Raw genomic sequence first — 19,118 nt, forward strand, 5'->3', positions numbered from 1 at the left:
CTAGCCCAGTTTACTCCCTGTTTTAAATTGAACGCTAGCTGGCTCGGAGCAGCTTTGCCTGGTGAGCCCTGATCATCTTCATCGCATCTCCAATTTAAAAATGCCCTGCGAATGTGGAGCCGGTGGGGGAGAGGCTTCTCCGGCTCTCACAGGGAGCAGGGGGGCTCTCGTGTTGGCGGCCATATTTAAATATGACTCTTGTAAGAAAGAAGTCCTCCATGAAAACCTGATGTTAATTCCTTTTTTTCTTTCAGTATTTTTTTCTTACAGTCACAGGAAGTTGCAAGGATAACACAGAGAAATACCATGGACCCTTCACCTGGTTCATCTAATTAATTAATCGATTTATTATTTATTTATTTAGAGGCAGTAGGGATTGAACCGAGGCCATGTGCATGCTAGGCAAAAGCTCTAATTCTGACCTGCATCCCTAGCTCTTTTATTTTTGAGACAAGGTCGCACTGTGTAGCTCAAGCTGGCCCTGAGCACGTTATGCAGAGGTATTCACACAGTACGTAGCCCCTTTTTTCTTTCTTTATGGTGATGTTGGCAGTTGTGAAGCTCAAATTTAAGGCCTCAGCCACGCTGTTCAGCTATTCCACTGAACTCCAGCCCAGTATGTGACCTTTTGATACCAACTCTCCCTCCCACCCCATCCCCCCTCCCGCACAAACAGGGTTTCTCTGGTTTCTCTGTGTAGCCCTGGCTGTCCTGGAACTAGAGATCCACCCACCTCTGCCTCCTGGGTGTTGGGATTAAAGGTATGGGCCACCACACCTGATTTATTGCTCCCTTTTTTGTCTAGCAGTGTGTTGTGGTGTGAGTGCCGTGTGGCATGTTTACCTGTTACCGTCTGTAGGCTGTGTTCAATTCTAATTCTCGGTTAGTGCAAACAAGGCTGTACCCAGTCCTGTTTAGCTCTCCTTCTCCTCTGGGTTAAGTTCCAGGAGTGGCATTGTAGTGGTATCCATATTTTATTCTTTTTTTTTTTTTGGTTTTGGTTTTGGTTTTTCAAGACAGGGTTTCTCTGTGTAACAGCCCTAGCTGTCCTGGAACTAGCTCTTGTAGACCAGGCTGGACTTGAACTCACAGAGATCCACCTGTCTCTGCCTCCCAAGTGCTGGGATTAAAGGCGTGCGCCACCACCGCCCGGCTCCCATATTTTATTCTTAACAAGAGTAATTTGTCATTTCTTTTTCTAACTTAATTACATTGGTTCCTATTCTATTCTATTCTTCCTTCTGCCTGGACTTTTTTGTTTGTTTGTTTGGTTTCTTGAGTCAGGGTTTCTCTGTAGCTTTGGATCCTATCCTGAAACTAGCTCTTGTAGACCATGCTGGCCTTGAACTCACAGAGATCCACCTGCCTCTGCTGGGATTAAAGGCATGTGCCACCATTGCTTGGCCTGCTGGATTTTTTAAAATTTATTTTTAATTTAATTTTTTTGAGGTAGTGTCTCACTATATATCTATCCATGGATATCTTGAAACTTGCTTTGTAGACCAGGATGGCCTTGAACTCATGGAGATACCCTTGCCCCTGAGTGATAAAATTAAAAGTGTAAGCTATCAATGCCCATATGGTTTTTAATCTATCCATTTTCTGTGTTTATCTTTTATGGCTTTTTTCCTTTAGTTGAGCTCTGAACAGGCATTTACCAGTGTATGTGTCCACGTGTGTATTTAGACAGAGAGAGGGGAGAGAGAAATTGTCACAGTCTCCTGATAAAAGCACACTATTATTTCAGGTTAATTGTAGAAACTTTCCTGTGGCTCTGGGGATTGAACCTGGGTCCTCGGTTGGAGCAGTCAGTGCTCTAAGCACAAGACATCTCTCCGGCCTCCAGACTAGTTTTTAGTGCGAGGCTTTCCTGGCTTTCGAGGCTGATTCTAATTAAGTAAAGGAAGCAGGTTTTGCTGTAGTGGTGATGGGATTGTGTTACCTGTGCTTCCTCCTCATTGGCTGCTCGGAGTTGCTGGTTCTTCCGATACCAGGTCTGAGATGAGGGTCCCATGACCCTGCCTTGGCTTTCTTGCCTCCTTTTTAAAACCTCTTTATGACTGTTCTACAGCGGAGGCCCGGGGTTTCATTTCCACTTAGTAGGGCCTGGGAAAACCCTACTCGGTACTTCCCGAGCAGTCCAGCCACGTCTCCCCTTGATCTCCTCTTTTCTATTCTGCGTTTGGGAGGCAGGGTCTCACTTTGCAGCCCACGCAGGGTTTGAACTTAGGCTCCTCCTCCTTCAGCCACCGGAGTGCAAGGACAACTCCCGGCATGCCCTCTTATTCAGGTATAGAGTGTCTCGTGATAGCTCATGGCCCCAAGTTCACAAACGTGAATGCTGCAGAGGTCAGCCCTCCCTGTATTACAGGACTCTTTCCGTCTTTTGAAGTGTTTGCAGCCAGGGGCTTTGTGCTTACAAGGAGACCAATGTTCTACCACTGAACTACGCCTTCCCACCCCAAGGTGCGTGTTACTAAAGGAAAACAGTGTGGAAAGCGCTGTCTCCATATTTTAAATTCTTCCTTAGCTGGATGTTAAGTCCCTCAGCCCCTCCCCCCAGGCGACTGTCACCTCAGACAAGCAGCAGAAGGTGACATATTCCTAATGCCACCTTTGTTCAGGCATCAGATATTTTGAAGCATTTAAAGGTTCAGTTTCTGACAGCTCTCATAGAACTGGACAGAGCTGAAGTCAGTTAGAACTTTTATTTACCTTATGGAGGAAAAGCAGGTTTGGTCAGTAAATGTCTTCTGGTGACTTCTGAGTCCTTCTGGGAGCGGCCAAACTGGTTCTCAGCATTACTGTCCCCTGGAAATGACACCTGTTTCCTCCTTGCAGCCTTAGCAGACAATTCACATATTGTAGTTTTTGTTTTTTGTATTTTTCTTATTTTTCAAGACAGTTTCTCTGGAACTCGCTCTGTAGCCTTAAACTCACAGAGATCCACCTGCTTCTGCCTCCCGAGTGCTGGGATTAAAGGTATGTGCCACCACTGCCCAGCTGGTAGATGTTTTACCTTGTGGTGCTTGGGGCTTGTCTTAACTCTTCTGGCATATTTTTGATTCATTGTCTTTTTTTCATTTCATTTCATTTTTTTCTTCATGTCAGAAAAGGTCATACTGACCATAGGAGGCCCTTGTTTGGAGTTAGTGTTTTGAACCCCAGGCCTGTTTTGCTCTCAAACTGATCTTTTGTTCTTCTCTGTCTCAGTTAGGACTTTGCCAAAATGTTTTTAGAAGTCAGTCTTGCAAATGCAAAAGTAGTAGGCAGTACTGTTGACCTCCTGCACTCAGTGTTGACCTCCATGCTCACTCAAGCTCTTCCCTGGATCAACATCGACCTTGTAAGGCTACAAAGCCCACAGTGCCCCCTGGTGGTTGCAGGAAATTTGAGGTACAGCTTTTGTTTTTAACAACCTACCGTAGGGGATAGGGGATGTGCTAGAGAAAGGGCGGAAGTCAGTCCAGCCTGGCAAGCCTGGAAGGCTTGGGGATATAATGGGGTTGAGATCTCCCTTGGGGGGGAGAGAGAGAGAGAGAGAGAGAGAGAGAGAGCGAGAGCGAGAGCGAGCGCTTACCTGGCTCTGAGAAAGGCACAGGTGAATAGCCCGGAGCAGTGTTGAAGTAAGGCTGTCTCCCTGGGGCTGTACCACCTACATACCCCCCAATGCCCACTACTTGGAGGGCCCGACAGGCAGGGGACAGAGAGGGACATGTAGCACGGAAAGACCAGCTGAAGCTGTTTTGGCCACCTTGTCAGTCAGTCCTGGTTGCAGGGCTGAATCCTACACAGGTGTGCTGACTGTGTCCCGTGCAGATGTCCAGTGGGGTCAACCAGTAGACCAGCCCCTGCTGGGCTGTGTGGCTGTGCTGTGTGGCTGTGCCAATACCGGCTTCCTTCCAGCCTCAGAGGTACCTTTTCCTCATTTGCCAAAGGCACCACAAGGCCCAGATCTATTTCCTTTTGTTTCTCAATGTGTTCTTCACATAGCATGACCAAATATTTAATATCTTCCCATGATGCAGTTCGCTCCCCGATTCCCTTCAGCCACCTGCAGGGACTCATCGCCTTGAAGACCGGCTCTGTATCACACAGCAGAAGTCCTGGAGGCTGTGCTCTCAGCTCCCAGCTGCTTCTGCCCCTCCCTGTCACCGCCAGTGCCGTGCCCAGACGCCCCCACGTCCCCCCATTTTCTTGTGTGGTAGATGCACTGCTCAGGACTTCCTTCCCTGGGTAGCCTGACAAGTGCCGCTTGGGTCAGGCACTTCTGTCCCTTTAGGACCTTGAAACCTTGAACTCTGCAGCCTACTTCCTGCTGTTGCTGCTGTTGCCCCAGTCCTGGTGGCCCCGCCTCTTCCTCCATCCCACTGTGCTTCATCCCAGTTGGCTTAGTTCTGGGAAGAGAAGGCTTCAATAGAGAGGAGGAGGAGGGAAGAAAGCAAAGTGGGGAGAACCGGGAATGGCGTGGGGAGATAATTTGCTGTCCCAGTGTTGGGGTCCCTGGCGCCATCACCTGCCTCACTGACAGGCGACCTTGCTTCCCTCAGGTGTCCTCATGACTTCTCTGGCGGACCATGCCTATGATCGTTTTTGCCAGCATAGTACGGGTGAGGGATGGGCTGCCCCTCTCGGCCTCCACTGACTTCTACTACGCCCAGGAGTTTCTGGAATGCAGGAGGCAGCTCAAGGCCTTAGCCCAGAGGCTGGCTCAGCATCCAGGCCGAGGTTCTGCAGAAAGCCGTGACTTCCATATCTAGTAAGTGAACACACTCGCTTCTCCAGGATGTCAGCAAAGTTGGGGTCATTTTACCCATAGGCTGAGGTAACACCATCGAAGGCTGCGTGGGTTGAAGGTTAAAGGTATGGTCCCAGCAGTCAGGTGGTGTACGCTTGCCACAGTCGGGAAGGAGTGGATGTCCATGCTCAGAGCCGCCATTCAGTGCCCTTGATCATCTGCTGTCCGTAGAGCATCCTTGGATGTGGGGAAACCTGGCTCCTCCCCAGCGGGCACCCCTTTAGTCATTTTGTTTTTTACTTAGCTACAGCAGAAGGAAGAAGATGAGAAGCTATATTAAAACGCCGGGGAGGGAAATGTAGAGGAGCCCAGACACAAGAGTTCCCCAAGCCACGTCCTTAGAGGGCAGCTGAGGATGTGGGACCACAGCTTGCGCTGCCACACTTGCGGTGTGCAAGCACTCTGCCAACCAAGCCTCATCCCAGCCCAGATTTTCCTTTGGCTGTTTCATGATGGGAACGGAGGGAGGGGGTAATGAAAGTGAGTGAGGGTGAGCCTCTCCTTTCAAAGAACTTAAAGTCTCGTGAGGGAAGACATAGATATGGGGTTAGTACAGTAGGGAAAGCCCACGGTGGGTACCAGTGATGATGACGGCAGGATCTGTGGATGCTTTGTATCCTCACGACGTTCCTGTGCTTCCAGGGGCTTATGAGGCCCTTGGCAGGGTCACATGCTTTGCCGAGGTGGAATTGAGGTCAAGCGACTTAAGGAAGCTTCAGCTAGTGAGTGGTGGGGCCAGGATTTGAAAGCAGCCTGTTGGGCCCCAGGTTTGCCGCTTGTGTGTTCGGTCCTTTCTTGTGTTGAGGAGCAAAGCAGGCTTGGAAATAGCCACATGGCTTGTTACAGACTGCACACCTGCCTGCAGTTTTATCACCTAGGTCTTTGCTTGCCAAGTCCTTTTTCTTCCTCCTTTGTGATACTTAAAACTGGTCATAGATGTTGGCATCCTTTTAGGTCTGTTTGGCCTCAGAATCATAAAAGCAGAAGGCAAGTGCCAGCCTGGCCTGAGGGCAGGCGGAAGGGTGGTAGTAGGCAGGAAGGACGGTGGCTGGAGGCCTGAGCTGCCACCTTGTGGAGCAGATTCCTGGAGTTGCTGACTCTGCTGCCTCCTCCCTGCCGTCTGCATGCGCTCAGGAAGCTGTGCATCAGACAGGACTCCCTTTTCCTGAAGACGTCTATGATCTCATAATTAAATCTGGGCTGCCTTGGTAACTTCTAAAAACAGGACTATAAAATGTTCTGTTCTTGCTTTTTCTTATTTTGCTTGTTTTATGGTGCCGGGGTTGACCCCAACTCCTGTGCACATTAGGTCAGTTACCCCAACTCACCTGCTTCTTCATCTTCTGAATTAAATGTCCACCCTTGTTGTCACAAAGGCAGTTTAGACATATTTTCTTCTTTCTTCTTCTTTTCTTCTTTTTTTTTAATCTCTCAAGACTGTTTCTCTGTGGATCCTTGGCTGTCCTAGAACTTACCATGTAGACCAGACTGGCTTCAAACTCAGAGATTGCCAGCCTCTGCCTCCCGAGTGCTGGGATTACATGTATGCACCTCCACTGCCTGGCAATCATTTCTTTTTTAAAATTGACTTGTTATTTTTATGTCATGTGTATGCATGTGTGCATACATTTGTGTACACAGAAATGTGGTTATTCAGATGCCATAGCGTTCACAGGGAGGTCCGTCCCCCACCTTGTTAAGGTCGGGTCATACATGCACAGGGAGGTCCATTCCCCACCTTGTTAAGGTCAGGTCATACATGCACAGGGAGGTCCATTCCCCACCTTGTTAAGGTCAGGTCATACATGCACAGGGAGGTCCATTCCCCACCTTGTTAAGGTCAGGTCATACATGCACAGGGAGGTCCATCCCCCACCGTGTTAGGGTCAGGTCATATATGTACAGGGAGGTCCGTCCCCCACTGTGTTAAGGTCAGGTCATACATGCACAGGGAGGTCCATTCCCCACCTTGTTAAGGTCAGGTCATACATGTACAGGGAGGTCCGTCCCCCACTGTGTTAAAGTCAGGCCTCCCTTGTTGCAGGCTAGCTGACCTGCAAGCTTCTAAACAATTCTGTCTCCAGTTCCCATTTTGTCCTGCGAGTGCTTGGGTTACAGATACATGTCTCCACATGCAGCTTTTAAATGTGGTTTCTGGGGTTTAACTCGGTCAGCAGTCTCAGCAGCACGCACCATTGTTTGCTGACCCATCTTTGTCAGCCTTAGTCTTTTCTTAAATTTTTCTAAAATTTAGATTTATTTGCTTAATTTTATGCGTATGACTGTTTTGCCTGAATGTATATGTTGCACCAAGTCTGTACCTGTAATCCTAGTATTCAGGAGGCTGAGGCAGGAGGCTCATCAGTTAAAGGCTAACCTCGGCTACATAATTTGAAGCCAGCCTCGGCTATATAATTTGAAGCCAGCCAGAGCGACAGAGAGATCTTATCTTTAAAGCAGAGCAAAGAAAAATATATATATGAGGTGGGGATTTATTCTGTCTCCTGGCAGCTCAGATGTCACCTTCTCTTTCAGTTTCTCATCATCGGGGGACGTGGCCTGCATGGCCATCTGCTCACGCCAGTGCCCAGCAGCCATGGCCTTCTGCTTCCTGGAGACTCTGTGGTGGGACTTCATAGCTTCCTATGACGCCACATGCATCGGCCTGGCCTCCCGGCCCTACGCTTTTCTTGAGTTTGGTTTGTAACTGTCTTCGTCCTTTTCTTTCTCATATGATGTTATGTCTATAGAAACTGAAGTCTAGGTTTGGCCGTAACCATCTGGGAAAACCACAGGAGGTTCTACCATATGTCCTGATTTCATAGGAATTAAAGTGGTCTTACAGCTCACCACGGTGGCTTTCTATGTCTTCAGAGCCCGTGAGGAAGTGAGGAAGGTTCTCCATGGGCTTCTGTCAGAGCCTGTGGGGAGATGGGGGAAGGTTCTCCATGGGCTTCCGTTAGAGCCTGTGGGGAGGTGAGGAAGATTCTCCATGGGCTTCTGAACAAACCATAGTCTGTATAATTCAGAGCTATGCTGTATGAATCAGAGCTGTTATCTGTGGATAATAGATATCTGTAGATATCTGTCTACGGATGCTTTTCCTGAGATAGGATGTGCCTAGCATCCTGAAGTGTTTACTGTCTTACACCTGGAGACAGTTCTGTTGACACCAGTCCTGGGGCTGAGCTACCTGGGGAGTTTTCCTCCATGGTAAGTCCGGAAGTGGAAGAAATGTTTCTAACTCCTGTGATGATGTCACAATCCTGCAATATTTTTTTTCCTGCATTTTGTCAAAGCATTTGGCTGTGGCAGTTTGCAAATGAGACAGTTTGGTCCTTCCTTCAGCAGGTTGACAAGGCCTGCTTTGGCAGAAGACGTGTTTGTTCCAGGCTCAGCCAGAGGGGCCTGTGTGGTTCCTAAGTCTACAGGACACAGCCTGATAGTCACACAGTGTTTGCCAAGAATGGTTCATTTTTGAGTTCTAGGACAGGGTTTCTCAACTTGTGGGTCATGACCCTTTTAGGGAGGTCCAGGACCCATTCACGGGGTCACCTAAACCATCTAAAAACACAGATATTTACATTATAATTCATAACAGTAGTCAAATTGCAGTTATGAAGTAGCAATGAAATAATTTTATGGTAGGGAGTCACCACAACATGAGGAACTCAGATAAAGGGTCGTAGCGTAGGAAGGGTGAGGACCACTGGTCTAGGCTGGTCTAGGAAGTCAGAGAGGGGTGTTGGATGTTCAGTCTCTGGGATGGACTTGTGCAGGGATCCAAAGTGTTTGGTATAGGCAGCCAGGCGTGAGGCCAGCACTTAGACCATCTGGCTCTGACTGCCCGAGTCCTTACTCTCCCTCAGTGGCCTCCTGCTTGGCCATTGAGTGTAGTCAGCTTTTTCTTTTGTGACCACAACTCACAAATAACGACTCAGAGACTTATTATTAATTATAAAAGCTTGGCCTTAACCTAGGCTTTTTTCTAACTAGCTCTTACAACTTTACCTGTTTTTATTTATCAACGTTCTATCACATGTCTCGGTTACCTTTCCTCTGTCCTGTCTGACTTGTTCCATAACCCATTGGTATCTTCTGCATGCCTAGTTTCATCCCCCTGACTTCCCTTCTCTCTGCTGGAAATCCCGCCTATCCTCTCCTGTCTGCCTATTGGCCACTCAGCTCTTTACTACACCAATCACAGCAGTGCATCCTCACACAGTGCACAGATATCCCACAGCAACTGGGAGTGGACGGGAGCAGCACCTTCTGGGTGTCCCGCCTTTACTGTGGCAGACTGAGGGTGCTCTGGGAGGCTCTCATGAAGTTGCCTTCATTGGCTTCTCTTCCTGTCAGGAGGGTGTGTCCGTCTCCAGGCAGACCACAGCTGTGGCTCCCTTGGCATCAGTTAATTTGGAGAGAAGTGGAGCTGCATTCTTTCCCCCTTGTCTCTGTATGTGCCTTCCTAGGAAAGCAGCAAGCTGAGTCTGACCGGAGACCTTCCCTAGCACTGTGGTCAGGCTGCTTGTTCGTTCCCGGCCGTCGGGACCTGAAATAATCACACAGAAACTGTAGTAATTAAAACAGTTTGGCCTATTAGCTCAGACTTCTTATTAACTAACTCTTACATCTTAAATGAACCCATTTCTATTATTCTGTGTATCACCATGAGGCTGTGGCTTACCAGGTTCTGGCATCTTTCTCCTTCAGCAGCTACATGGCATCTCTCTGACTCCATCTACTTTCTTCTAGCATTCAGTTTAGTTTTCCTGCCTAGGTCTATTCTGCCCCAACGTAGGCCCAAGCAGCTTCTTCTTTTCATTAACCAATAAAAGCAACACATAAACAGAAGGACTTCCCACATGATAGCACCGTCATGACTCCTTAGTGTGTGGGAGCATGAGTCAGAGAATAGTGGTGTTAGAACCACACATGTGTGTGATTGGGGCTTCTTAATGCACGTGAGGAAAACTTTAAAAACTTGTCAGTCAGGCATGGTGGTGCACACCTGTGATCCTAACAGTTGGTCCTATCAGGAGTTCAAGGCCATTCTTGGCTATTAGCAAGTTTGAGGCCAGCTTGGACTGTATGAACCCTTGGCTTAAAAAAAAAAAAAAAACCAAGCAAACAGATAAAAGCCATGTCGTTTGTTGAAATGGGTTAATAGTAATATAACTAAAAGATTCAAAGCCAATATTCCTTTCCTAGTTTGTTTTCTATTGCTGTGATAAACACTGTGACCAACCCAAAGCACCCTGAGAAGAAAAGGGTTATTTGGTTTACAGTGTGTGTGTGTGTGTGTGCGTGTGTGTGTGCACATATATATGTACATATATACGTATATACGTCATGAGATGTGTGTATCTCTGTCTCTACACACACACACACACACACACACACATCTCTCTCTCTCTCTCTCTCTCTCTCACATACACATCTCATGAAGGGAAGTCAGGGCAGGAATTCAAGGAGGGGACCTGCAGTAGGAACTGAAGCAGAGGCCATGGAGAGATGCTGCTTACAGGCTTGCGCCCCCCCCCATGGCCAACATGTTCAGTCTGCATTTTTGTACAGCCCAGACCCACATTCCCAGGGGTCGCTCTGCCCGCAGCTGGCTCCTGCCCTCCCGCATCACAGGTTTGCCATCATAGGCCAGTGTTAATGGAGACAGTTTCTCATCTGGAAAGGTTCCTCTTCCCAGATGGCTCCAGCTTGTGCCGAATTGGCCAACACAACCCGCACACCTCCCAGCGTGGCCTCCCAGCTTGTACTGTAGAGCCGTGTTATCTTCAGAAAGCTCTTGCCCTGAGATTGTCAGGGAGTCTTATCCCCATGTCCAAGTTCAGACCGGTGTCTCTGGCCCCTCCGGGGTGCTGAGGTTGGTGGACTTTCTGCAGCCACGCTTAGTTATTATGCTTGGAAGAAATGGATCAGACCAGTGTTAGTGCGTAGCGGTCACCTGACCTCCCATAACTGACTCAGTTTGGAATCTGGCTGACTTGCCAGTTGCTTAGCAACGGGTGCTTCGCTCCCCACATGCTGTCTTGGAGCGCCCATCCTGATGATGCTCACCTTGGGCCTCTCTCTCTCTGCAGACAGTGTCATTCAGAAAACAAAGTGGCATTTTAACCACATGAGCTCCTCCCAGATGAAGAGTGGCTTCGAGAAGATTCAGGAGGAGCTTGAGCTCCAGCCTCCAGCAGTTCTGTCCCTGGAGGGCACAGACGTGGCCAATGGCGTGCTGAACGGCCACACCCCGGTGCACGCTGAGTCTGGTAAGTGCCTGCTGTTCTCTGGTGGAGACGAAAGGACACGGGTCAGGTAGAATTTCCCCTACTGGAAAAATGGTCTGGTTTGGTGGTAGCATGTTAAATATCTTTGGAAGAATATAGATGAATCCTTTTTCCACATAGTTGTTATAAAAACAAAAACAAAACCTTACTGTTGTGGTCGTGGCTTGCTTCAAGGAAGCAGTCTGATAACATTCTGGAGTTTCCAGACCGTCTTGGCAGGTTGTTCATCAAGGTGAAGTTTACAGGTTCACATGCTGTGAGAATTACAGCCCCTCGTGGAACTCTGTGACTTACCACACTACTAAAGCACTGGAAGCCTGTGCTGGGAAGCCACAACCCTCTTATTGGAGAAGGGTGTAGGGACAGAATCTATGTGCCATCTAAAAATTCTACAGTGGGGGCCAGTGGGGTGGCTCTGGGGTAAAGGATTGCCTCCACCCTGGGCACCTGAGTGTGATGTCTGAAGACCACATGGTAGGAGGAGCTCCCTTCATTGTCTTCTGACCTCTACCCTCTGACCTCTGCACTCATGCCATGGTGTGTCCCCTGGAAGAGCTGTCTACATTGTAACAATCTAAAAAATTTCCGTACTAAGTTCCTGACTTGAAATTTAAGTGACGTATTAAGTATATTTGGTTTGGGCTTAATGAATTTAAACCAATAGATTCCCAGGTTGGCTCACCTGCCAGTCAGCAAGCTGTTCCTGTTTAATATTGGGAGAATTTGAAGAAGGAGGCTGGGTAATCGAGCCCAAGCTCCCCCCTTGCCACGAGTGACCACAGGGGCCCCTTTGTAATGTATGGTTTTTTTTTTTTTTTTTTTTTTTTTTTTTTTTTTTTTTTTAAGCACTTAGAAAAGAGGAGCAAATCCCCAGAGCGCCAAGTTACCCACCTGTGTAGGACATTTTACTGCCTCACCTAAGTGTCCCAAGGCTAGAGTCCTCACAGGTAGCATGTTCTGTTCTAATGGGAACTCGGATTTCTCTGTGGGAACTAACACACTAACACTGGTCTTAGCTGGGCTGTGGCTTCCAGGGTGTGTGTTTGTGCGTTATTTGTGGTGGAACTGTCAGGACCAGAAAGGATACTTAGGAAGGAGCCTGGCAGAAGGAACTGGACCATAGAGAGAGAGCAGGTCCATGTTCCTGTTGTCATCCTGGCTACAGTGAGAGCCCAGACAGCACACTGTTCTAGACGGAACACCTCCTCTTGCTGGGTATCCTAGAATTACTGAGATGTCTGCTGTGGACTTCTCTGGATGCCCACATGACACTGAACATCGTCCTTATTGGGAACAGAGTGGAGGAAATGCTTCTCGAGTCTGGACACTCCTGCCCCAGCATCTCAGCCTGCCCTTTGGGCATGCCGTTTTGGGTGACTCTGTGTTGAGGCATCCCATGTCCTGCAGGATGCTTAGCAGTGTCGCTGGCATTGGCCTGTCCTGGTGACAATTACAGGTGTCTCTGGACACCCCTCTGGGGGCAAGCCACCCCTGCTTAAAATAAAAAGGCAACTGAGTGCTTACAGGTTTGTGTCTGACGTGAAAAAGAGCTTTTTTTTTTTTTTCCTGGAAGAAGTTCACCTCCGTTTCTGAGATCCATTCTGGCGTTCATTTCTGGCTTGCCCCACTAACTTCTGTTGCTTTTTAGATGCGCGCTTGTGGCTCTGTGCTTAGCATCCTGGGTCTGTTAGCAGAGGTCTCGTTGGTGTCCTGTCCTCTCACCGGCCTCTCCTCTCTCTCCTTTGTGAAGCCCTGAATCTCCGGATGGAGCCGGTGACAGCGCTGGGTGTCCTCTCCCTCGTGCTCAACATCATGTGCGCTGCCCTGAACCTCATCCGTGGAGTCCACCTTGCAGAGCACTCCTTACAGGTGACGGCCTCAGCATGCTGCATCCCAGCCCCGCTTCACGGTCCACAGGAAAGACAAGTGACAGAAACTGACGATGGGAGGCAGTCTGTCTGTCAGATCCCTGTGCAGTTAGGATTTTTGTTTGTTTGTGGTTGTTTTTGCTGTTTAGGTTTTTTTGAGACAGGGTTTCTCTGTGTAGCTATGGGTCTGTCCCAGTTCAGGCTGGCCTCAAACTCACAGAGATCCTCCTGCCTCTGCCTTCCCAGTGCTGGGATCAAAAGTATGTGCCGCCACCATCCGGCACAGTTAAATTTTACGAATATCAAAAATTCAAATAAAACATTTTAGAACTTTTAATCCATAATCTGGATATGGCGATGCACCCCACAGTCCCAACACTGGAGAGGTGGAGGCAGGAAGATCAGAAACCGGCACCCAGTCTTCAGCCACATGAGATAGTTCTGGCCAGCTTAGGGCTGAGTATAAAATAAAAGAATCCAAAACAAAAAACTGCTCTTTGTAGTGAGCTGACCAAATTTGAAGGACCCTTTGTGACTGACCTTGGGGGTTCTGGGATGTTGCTGTGAAGTAGACAACTTGCCCAGGGGACTTTGGGCTGCCTCCTAGTCCTTGGGAACCAAGGTTCCGTTGTCAACAAGATGCAGGGTAGAGTCTCGCACTGACAGGCTCTGGGAAGAGCTGTCCCCACCCTGTGGTATGTGGCCCTCATGGGCCTCTTCTCTTCTCTTGTCAGAGACCCACATCCCTGGGATGAAGTGAGCATTTTTTTTTGTTGGCCACTGGTGGTGAAGCAACTTTCTCTTTCAATGCTTTCTTCAAATATTTCTTTTTTTTCTTTTTTTTTAAGTTATAAAGCTGATTGGCCCATTAGCTCAGGCTACTTATTAGTTCTTATGACTTATCTTAACCCATTATTCTGATCTATGTTAGCCATATGGCTTGGTACCTTTTTCAGCTGTCAGTTTACATGCTGCCTCTTCAGTGGTCTGTGCAGGAGTGGCAGAGGAACCTCCCTGCTTCCCAGAATTCTCCTGTTCTCATTGCATCACCTCTACTTCCTGTCTGGTTTTCCCGCCTATACTGCCTGCCTGGCCAATCAACGTCTTATTAAAATATGATTGACAGAATACAGACAATTCTCCCGCATCATTCCCTCTTTTTTTTATTTATTTTTTTAAAATTTTTTTTCTCAAAGTTTATTAAAATGCAAAAGTCTCCATTTCCGCCCCTCCTCCCAACCCCCCACTCCCTCACCTCCTCCCCCCACTCCCTCACCTCCTCCCTCTCCATCCCCAAGAGCAGTCAGGGTCTCCCACCCTGTGGGTAGTTCAAGCTCCTCCCCACTCCCTCCCGGTTCAGGAAGGTGAGCATCCAAACAGACTGGATCCCAGAAATCCAGTATATGCAGAGGAAACAAGTCCCAGTGTAATTGCCAATGGCTTTTCAGAAAGACTCCGGGCCAGCCACATTCAGAGAATCCGGCCTCATTCAGAGAATCTGGCTGGATCACGTGCTCGCTCAGTCCCAGTCAACTGGCCTTGGTGAACTCTCATTAGATCAGTCCCCTTGTATCAGTGGGTGATCACACCCCTCGCGGTCCTGATTTCCTTTTTCATGTTCTTCCTCCTTCTGCTCCTCATTTGGACCTTGGGGGACTCCGTCCGGTGCTCCAATGTGGGTCTCCGTCTGTATCGCCATCCATCGTCGGATGAAGGTTCCCTCTGATCTTGCCTTCCTTGCTCACGTTCTCTTTCCTTCTGCTTCTTGTTTGAACCTAGGGAGTTAAGTCCAGTGTTCCAATGTGGGTCTCCGTCTCCATCTCCATCCATCGCCAGGTGAAGGATCTATGGTGATAAGCAAAATATTCATCAGCATGGTTATGGGCCAAGGCCAGTTCAGGCACCCTCTCCTCTGTCCAGAGAACAATCTGGGGATCTCTCCTTGGACCTGGGATCCCATTTATAATCAAGTCTCTAGTAAACCCTAAACTGACTCCCTTAGTTGAGATATATTCTTCCCTGATCCCATATCTATCCTTCCTCCCTCCCCCCCTCCCAGTCCCCTGAGCATTCCCCATTCCTCCCCTGCTCCCTTCTCTCTAACCCTCTCCCCTTCCAACAACCCTCCTACCCCCCCATGCACCCGAGGTTACCTGGGACTCTTGTCTATTTCCAATCTCCAGGAGGAAAACTACCTGAATTTTCTTCAGGTTCACCCTCCTATCCAGCTTCTCTAGGATCATGAATAGTAGGCTCAAAGACCTTTAATTATGGCTAGAATCCATTTATGAGTGAATACATACCATATTCCTCTTTTTGGGTCTGGCTTACCTGACTCAGTAAAACGTTTTCTTTTTTTTTATTATTTTTTTTAAATTTTTTTTATTTTTTTATTTAATTTTTACTGGGAACCTCTCCAGAATCAAGTCTCTTGCAAACCCTAAAATGGCTCCCTTAGCTGAGATGTAAACCTCCCTGCTCCCCCAACCATCCTTCCTCCCTCCCCCCTCCCATTCCCCCAAGCCTTCCCCAATCCTCCCCCTTTCCCCTCTCCCTGACCATCTTCCCTTACTTCCACCCCCCCACCCCCCATGCACCCGAGTTTGCCTGGCAATCTTGCCTAGTTCCACTATCCAGGAGGATAACTATATGATTTTCTTCAGGTTCACCTTCTTATTTAGCTTCTCTAGGATCACAAATTATAGACTCAAAGACCTTTAACTATGGCTAGAATCCACTTATGAGTGAGTACATACCATATTCCTCTTTTTGGGTCTGGGTTACCTCACTCAGTAAAGCGTTTTCTATTTCCATCCATTTGCATGCAAAATTCAAGATGTCATTGTTTTTTACCGCTGAGTAAAACTCTAATGTATATATGTTCCACACCTTCTTTAACCATTCTTCTATTGAGGGGCACCTAGGTTGTTTCCATGTTCTGACTATTACAAATAGTGCAGCTATGAACATAGTTGAACAAATACTTTTGTAGTATGATAGGGCATCTCTTGGGTATATTCCCAAGAGTCGAATTGCTGGGTCCTGAGGGAGGTTGACTCCCAGTTTCCTGAGAAACCGCCACACTGATTTCCAAAGTGGCTGCACAAGTTTGCATTCCCACCAACAATGAATGAGTGTTCCCCTCACTCCACATCCTCTCCAGCATAGGCTATCGTTGGTGTTTTTGACTTTAGCTATTCTGACAGGTGTAAGATGGTATCTCAAAGTTGTTTTGATTTGCATTTCCCTGATTGCTAAGGAGGTTGAGCATGACCTTAAGTGTCTTCTGGCCATTCGAAGTTCATCTGTTGTGAATTCTCTTTTCAGTTCAGTACCCCATTTTTTAATTGGGTTAATTAGAGTTTTAGTGTCTAGTTTCTTGAGTTCATTGTATATTTTGGAGATCAGACCTTTGTCTGATGAGGGGTTGGTGAAGATCTTCTCCCAGTCAGAAGGCAGCCTTTTTGTCTTACTGACAGTGTCCTTTGCTTTACAGAAGCTTCTCAGTTTCAGTAGGTCCCATTTATTCATTGTTTCTCTTATTGTCTGTGCTACTGGGGTTCTGCTTAGGAAGTGGTCTCCTGTGCCTATATCTTGTAGACTACTTCCCACTTTCTCTTCTATCTGGTTCAGTGTGTTCAGATTGATATTGAGATCTTTAATCCATTTGGACTTGAGTTTTGTGCATGATGATAGATATGGATCTACTTTCATTCTTCTACAGGTTGACATCCAGTTATGCCAGCACCATTTGTTGAAGATGCTTTCCTTCTTCCGTTGTATACCTTTAGCTCCCTTGTCGAAAATTAGGTGTTCATAGGTTTGTGGGTTAATATCCGGGTCTTCTATTCGATTCCATAGGTCGACTTCTCTGTTCTTATGCCAATACCAAGCTGTTTTCAATACTGTAACTCTGTAATAGAGTTTGAAGTCAGGGATGGTAATGCCTCCAGAAGTTCCTTTATTGTATAAGATTGTTTTGGCTCTCCTGGGTTTTTTCTTTTGCCATATAAACTTGATTATTGTTTTCTCAAGGTCTGTGAAGAAGTTTGATGGGATTTTGATGGGGATTGCATTGAATCTATAGATTGCCTTTGGTAGAATTGCCATTTTTACTATGTTGATTCTCCCAATCCAAGAGCAGGGGAGGTCTTTCCATTTTCTGGTATCCTCCTTAATTTCTTTCTTCAAGGACTTAAAGTTCTTGTCAAATAGGTCTTTCACTTCCTTGGTTAGAGTAACCCCAAGATATTTTATGCTATTTGTGGCTATCGTGAAAGGTGATGTTTCTCTGATTTCTCTCTCTGCTTCTTTATCCTTTGTGTATAGGAGGGCAACTGATTTTTTGGAGTTGATCTTGTATCCTGCCACATTACTAAAGGTGTTTATCAGCTGTAGGAGTTCTTTGGTAGAGTTTTTGGGGTCGCTTATGTACACTATCATATAGTCAGCAAATAATGAAAGTTTAATTTCATCCTTTCCATTTCGAATCCCCTTGATCTCCTTATGTTGTCTTATTGCTATTGCTAGAACTTCAAGCACTATATTGAAGAGGTATGGAGAGAGTGGCCAGCCTTGTCGTGTTCCTGATTTTAGTGGAAAGGCTTTGAGTTTCTCTCCATTCAATTTGATGTTAGCTGTCGGCTTGCTGTATATTGCTTTTATTATATTTAGGTATGATCCTTGTATCCCCAGTCTCTCCAACACCTTTATCATAAATGGGTGTTGAATTTTGTCAAATGCTTTTTCAGCATCCAATGAAATGATCATATGGTTTTTTTCTTTCAGTTTATTTATATGATGGAGTACATTGATAGATTTGCGTATGTTGAACCAGCCCTGCATCTCTGGGATGAAGCCTACTTGATCATAATGGATAATTTTTCTAATGTGTTCTTGGATTCGGTTTGCCAGTACTTTATTGAGAATTTTCACGTCGATGTTCATGAGTGAGATTGGCCTGTAATTCTCTTTCTTGGTTGTGTCTTTGTGTGGTTTTGGTATCAGGGTAACTGTAGCTTCATAAAAGGAGTTTGGCAATGACTCTTCTGTTTCTATATTGTGGAATACATTAAGGAGTATAGGTATTAGCTCTTCCTGAAAGTTCTGGTAGAATTCTGCATTGAAACCATCTGGTCCTGGGCTTTTTTTGGTAGGGAGATTTTTGATAACAGCTTCTAATTCTTCACGACTAACAGGTCTATTTAGATTGTTCACCTGTTCTTGGTTCAACTTTGGTATATGGTACTTACCTAAAAAAATGTCCATTTGTTTTACATTTTCCAACTTTGTGGCATATAAGCTTTCATAGTAAGATCTGATGATTCTCTGAATTTCCTCTGTGTCTGTGGTTATGTCCCCCTTTTCATTTCTGATCTTATTAATTTGCATGTTCTCTCTCTGCCGTTTGATTAGTTTGGATAGGGGTTTGTCGATCTTGTTGATTTTCTCCAAGAACCAGCTTTTTGTTTCATTGATTCTTTGGATTGTTTTCTGTGTTTCTATTTTGTTGATTTCAGCCCTCAGTTTGATTATTTCCAGTCTTCTACTCCTCCTGGTTGAATCAGCTTCTTTTTTTTCTAGTGCTTTCAAGTGTGCTGTTAAGTCTCCAATGTGTGCTTTCTCTGTTTTCTTTAATTGGGCACTTAGTGCTATGAACTTTCCTCTTAGCACTGCTTTCATAGTGTCCCATAGGTTTGAGTATGTTGTGTCTTTATTTTCATTAAATTCAAGGAAGACTTTAATTTCTTTCTTTATTTCTTCCTTGACCCAGGGGTGATTTAATAGTTGACAGTTCAACTTCCATGAGTTTGTTGGCTTCCTGGGTGTAGCATTGTTGTTGAATTCTAACTTTAATCCATGGTGATCTGACAAGACACAGGTGGTTACTAATATTTTTTTGTATCTGTGGAAGTTTGCTTTGTTACCAAGTATGTGGTCAATTTTTGAGAAGGTTCCATGGGCAGCTGAGAAGAAGGTATATTCTTTCCTATTTGGGTGGAATGTTCTATAGATATCTGTTAAGTCCATTTGATTCAATACCTCCAATAATTCTCTTATTTCTCTGTTGGGTTTCTGTCTGATTGATCTGTTCATTGGTGAGAGAGGTGTGTTGAAGTCTCCTACTATTAGTGCGTGTGGTTTGATGACTGCCTT

The 19,118-nt window shown here is 46.5% G+C and overlaps 1 protein-coding gene across 5 annotated transcripts in view; it reads left to right on the top strand.

Moving 5' to 3' along the window:
• The window catches only part of Sec22c (SEC22 homolog C, vesicle trafficking protein), a 30,685-nt gene that overhangs the window by 3,189 nt on the left and 8,378 nt on the right, over positions 1 to 19,118 (top strand). For 4 of the 5 annotated variants that reach the window (XR_015737644.1, XM_085689066.2, XM_087905126.1 and 1 more), the window contains exons 2-5: positions 4,551 to 4,759; positions 7,334 to 7,497; positions 10,897 to 11,076; positions 12,845 to 12,963. Coding sequence is in view for 4 of the 5 variants with exons in the window: in XM_085689066.2 (XP_085545192.2) it covers positions 4,578 to 4,759; positions 7,334 to 7,497; positions 10,897 to 11,076; positions 12,845 to 12,963 (645 nt within the window). In the remaining variant the exon portion in view is untranslated. Of the gene's footprint in view, positions 1 to 3,213; positions 3,397 to 4,550; positions 4,760 to 7,333; positions 7,498 to 10,896; positions 11,077 to 12,844; positions 12,964 to 19,118 lie in introns of all 5 variants that reach the window. The other variant, XM_048423350.3, reaches the window with a different exon arrangement.

Source organism: Myodes glareolus, chromosome 4 (genome assembly GCF_982192425.1).
Source record: "Myodes glareolus chromosome 4, mMyoGla1.1, whole genome shotgun sequence".
Taxonomy (NCBI): domain Eukaryota; kingdom Metazoa; phylum Chordata; class Mammalia; order Rodentia; family Cricetidae; genus Myodes; species Myodes glareolus.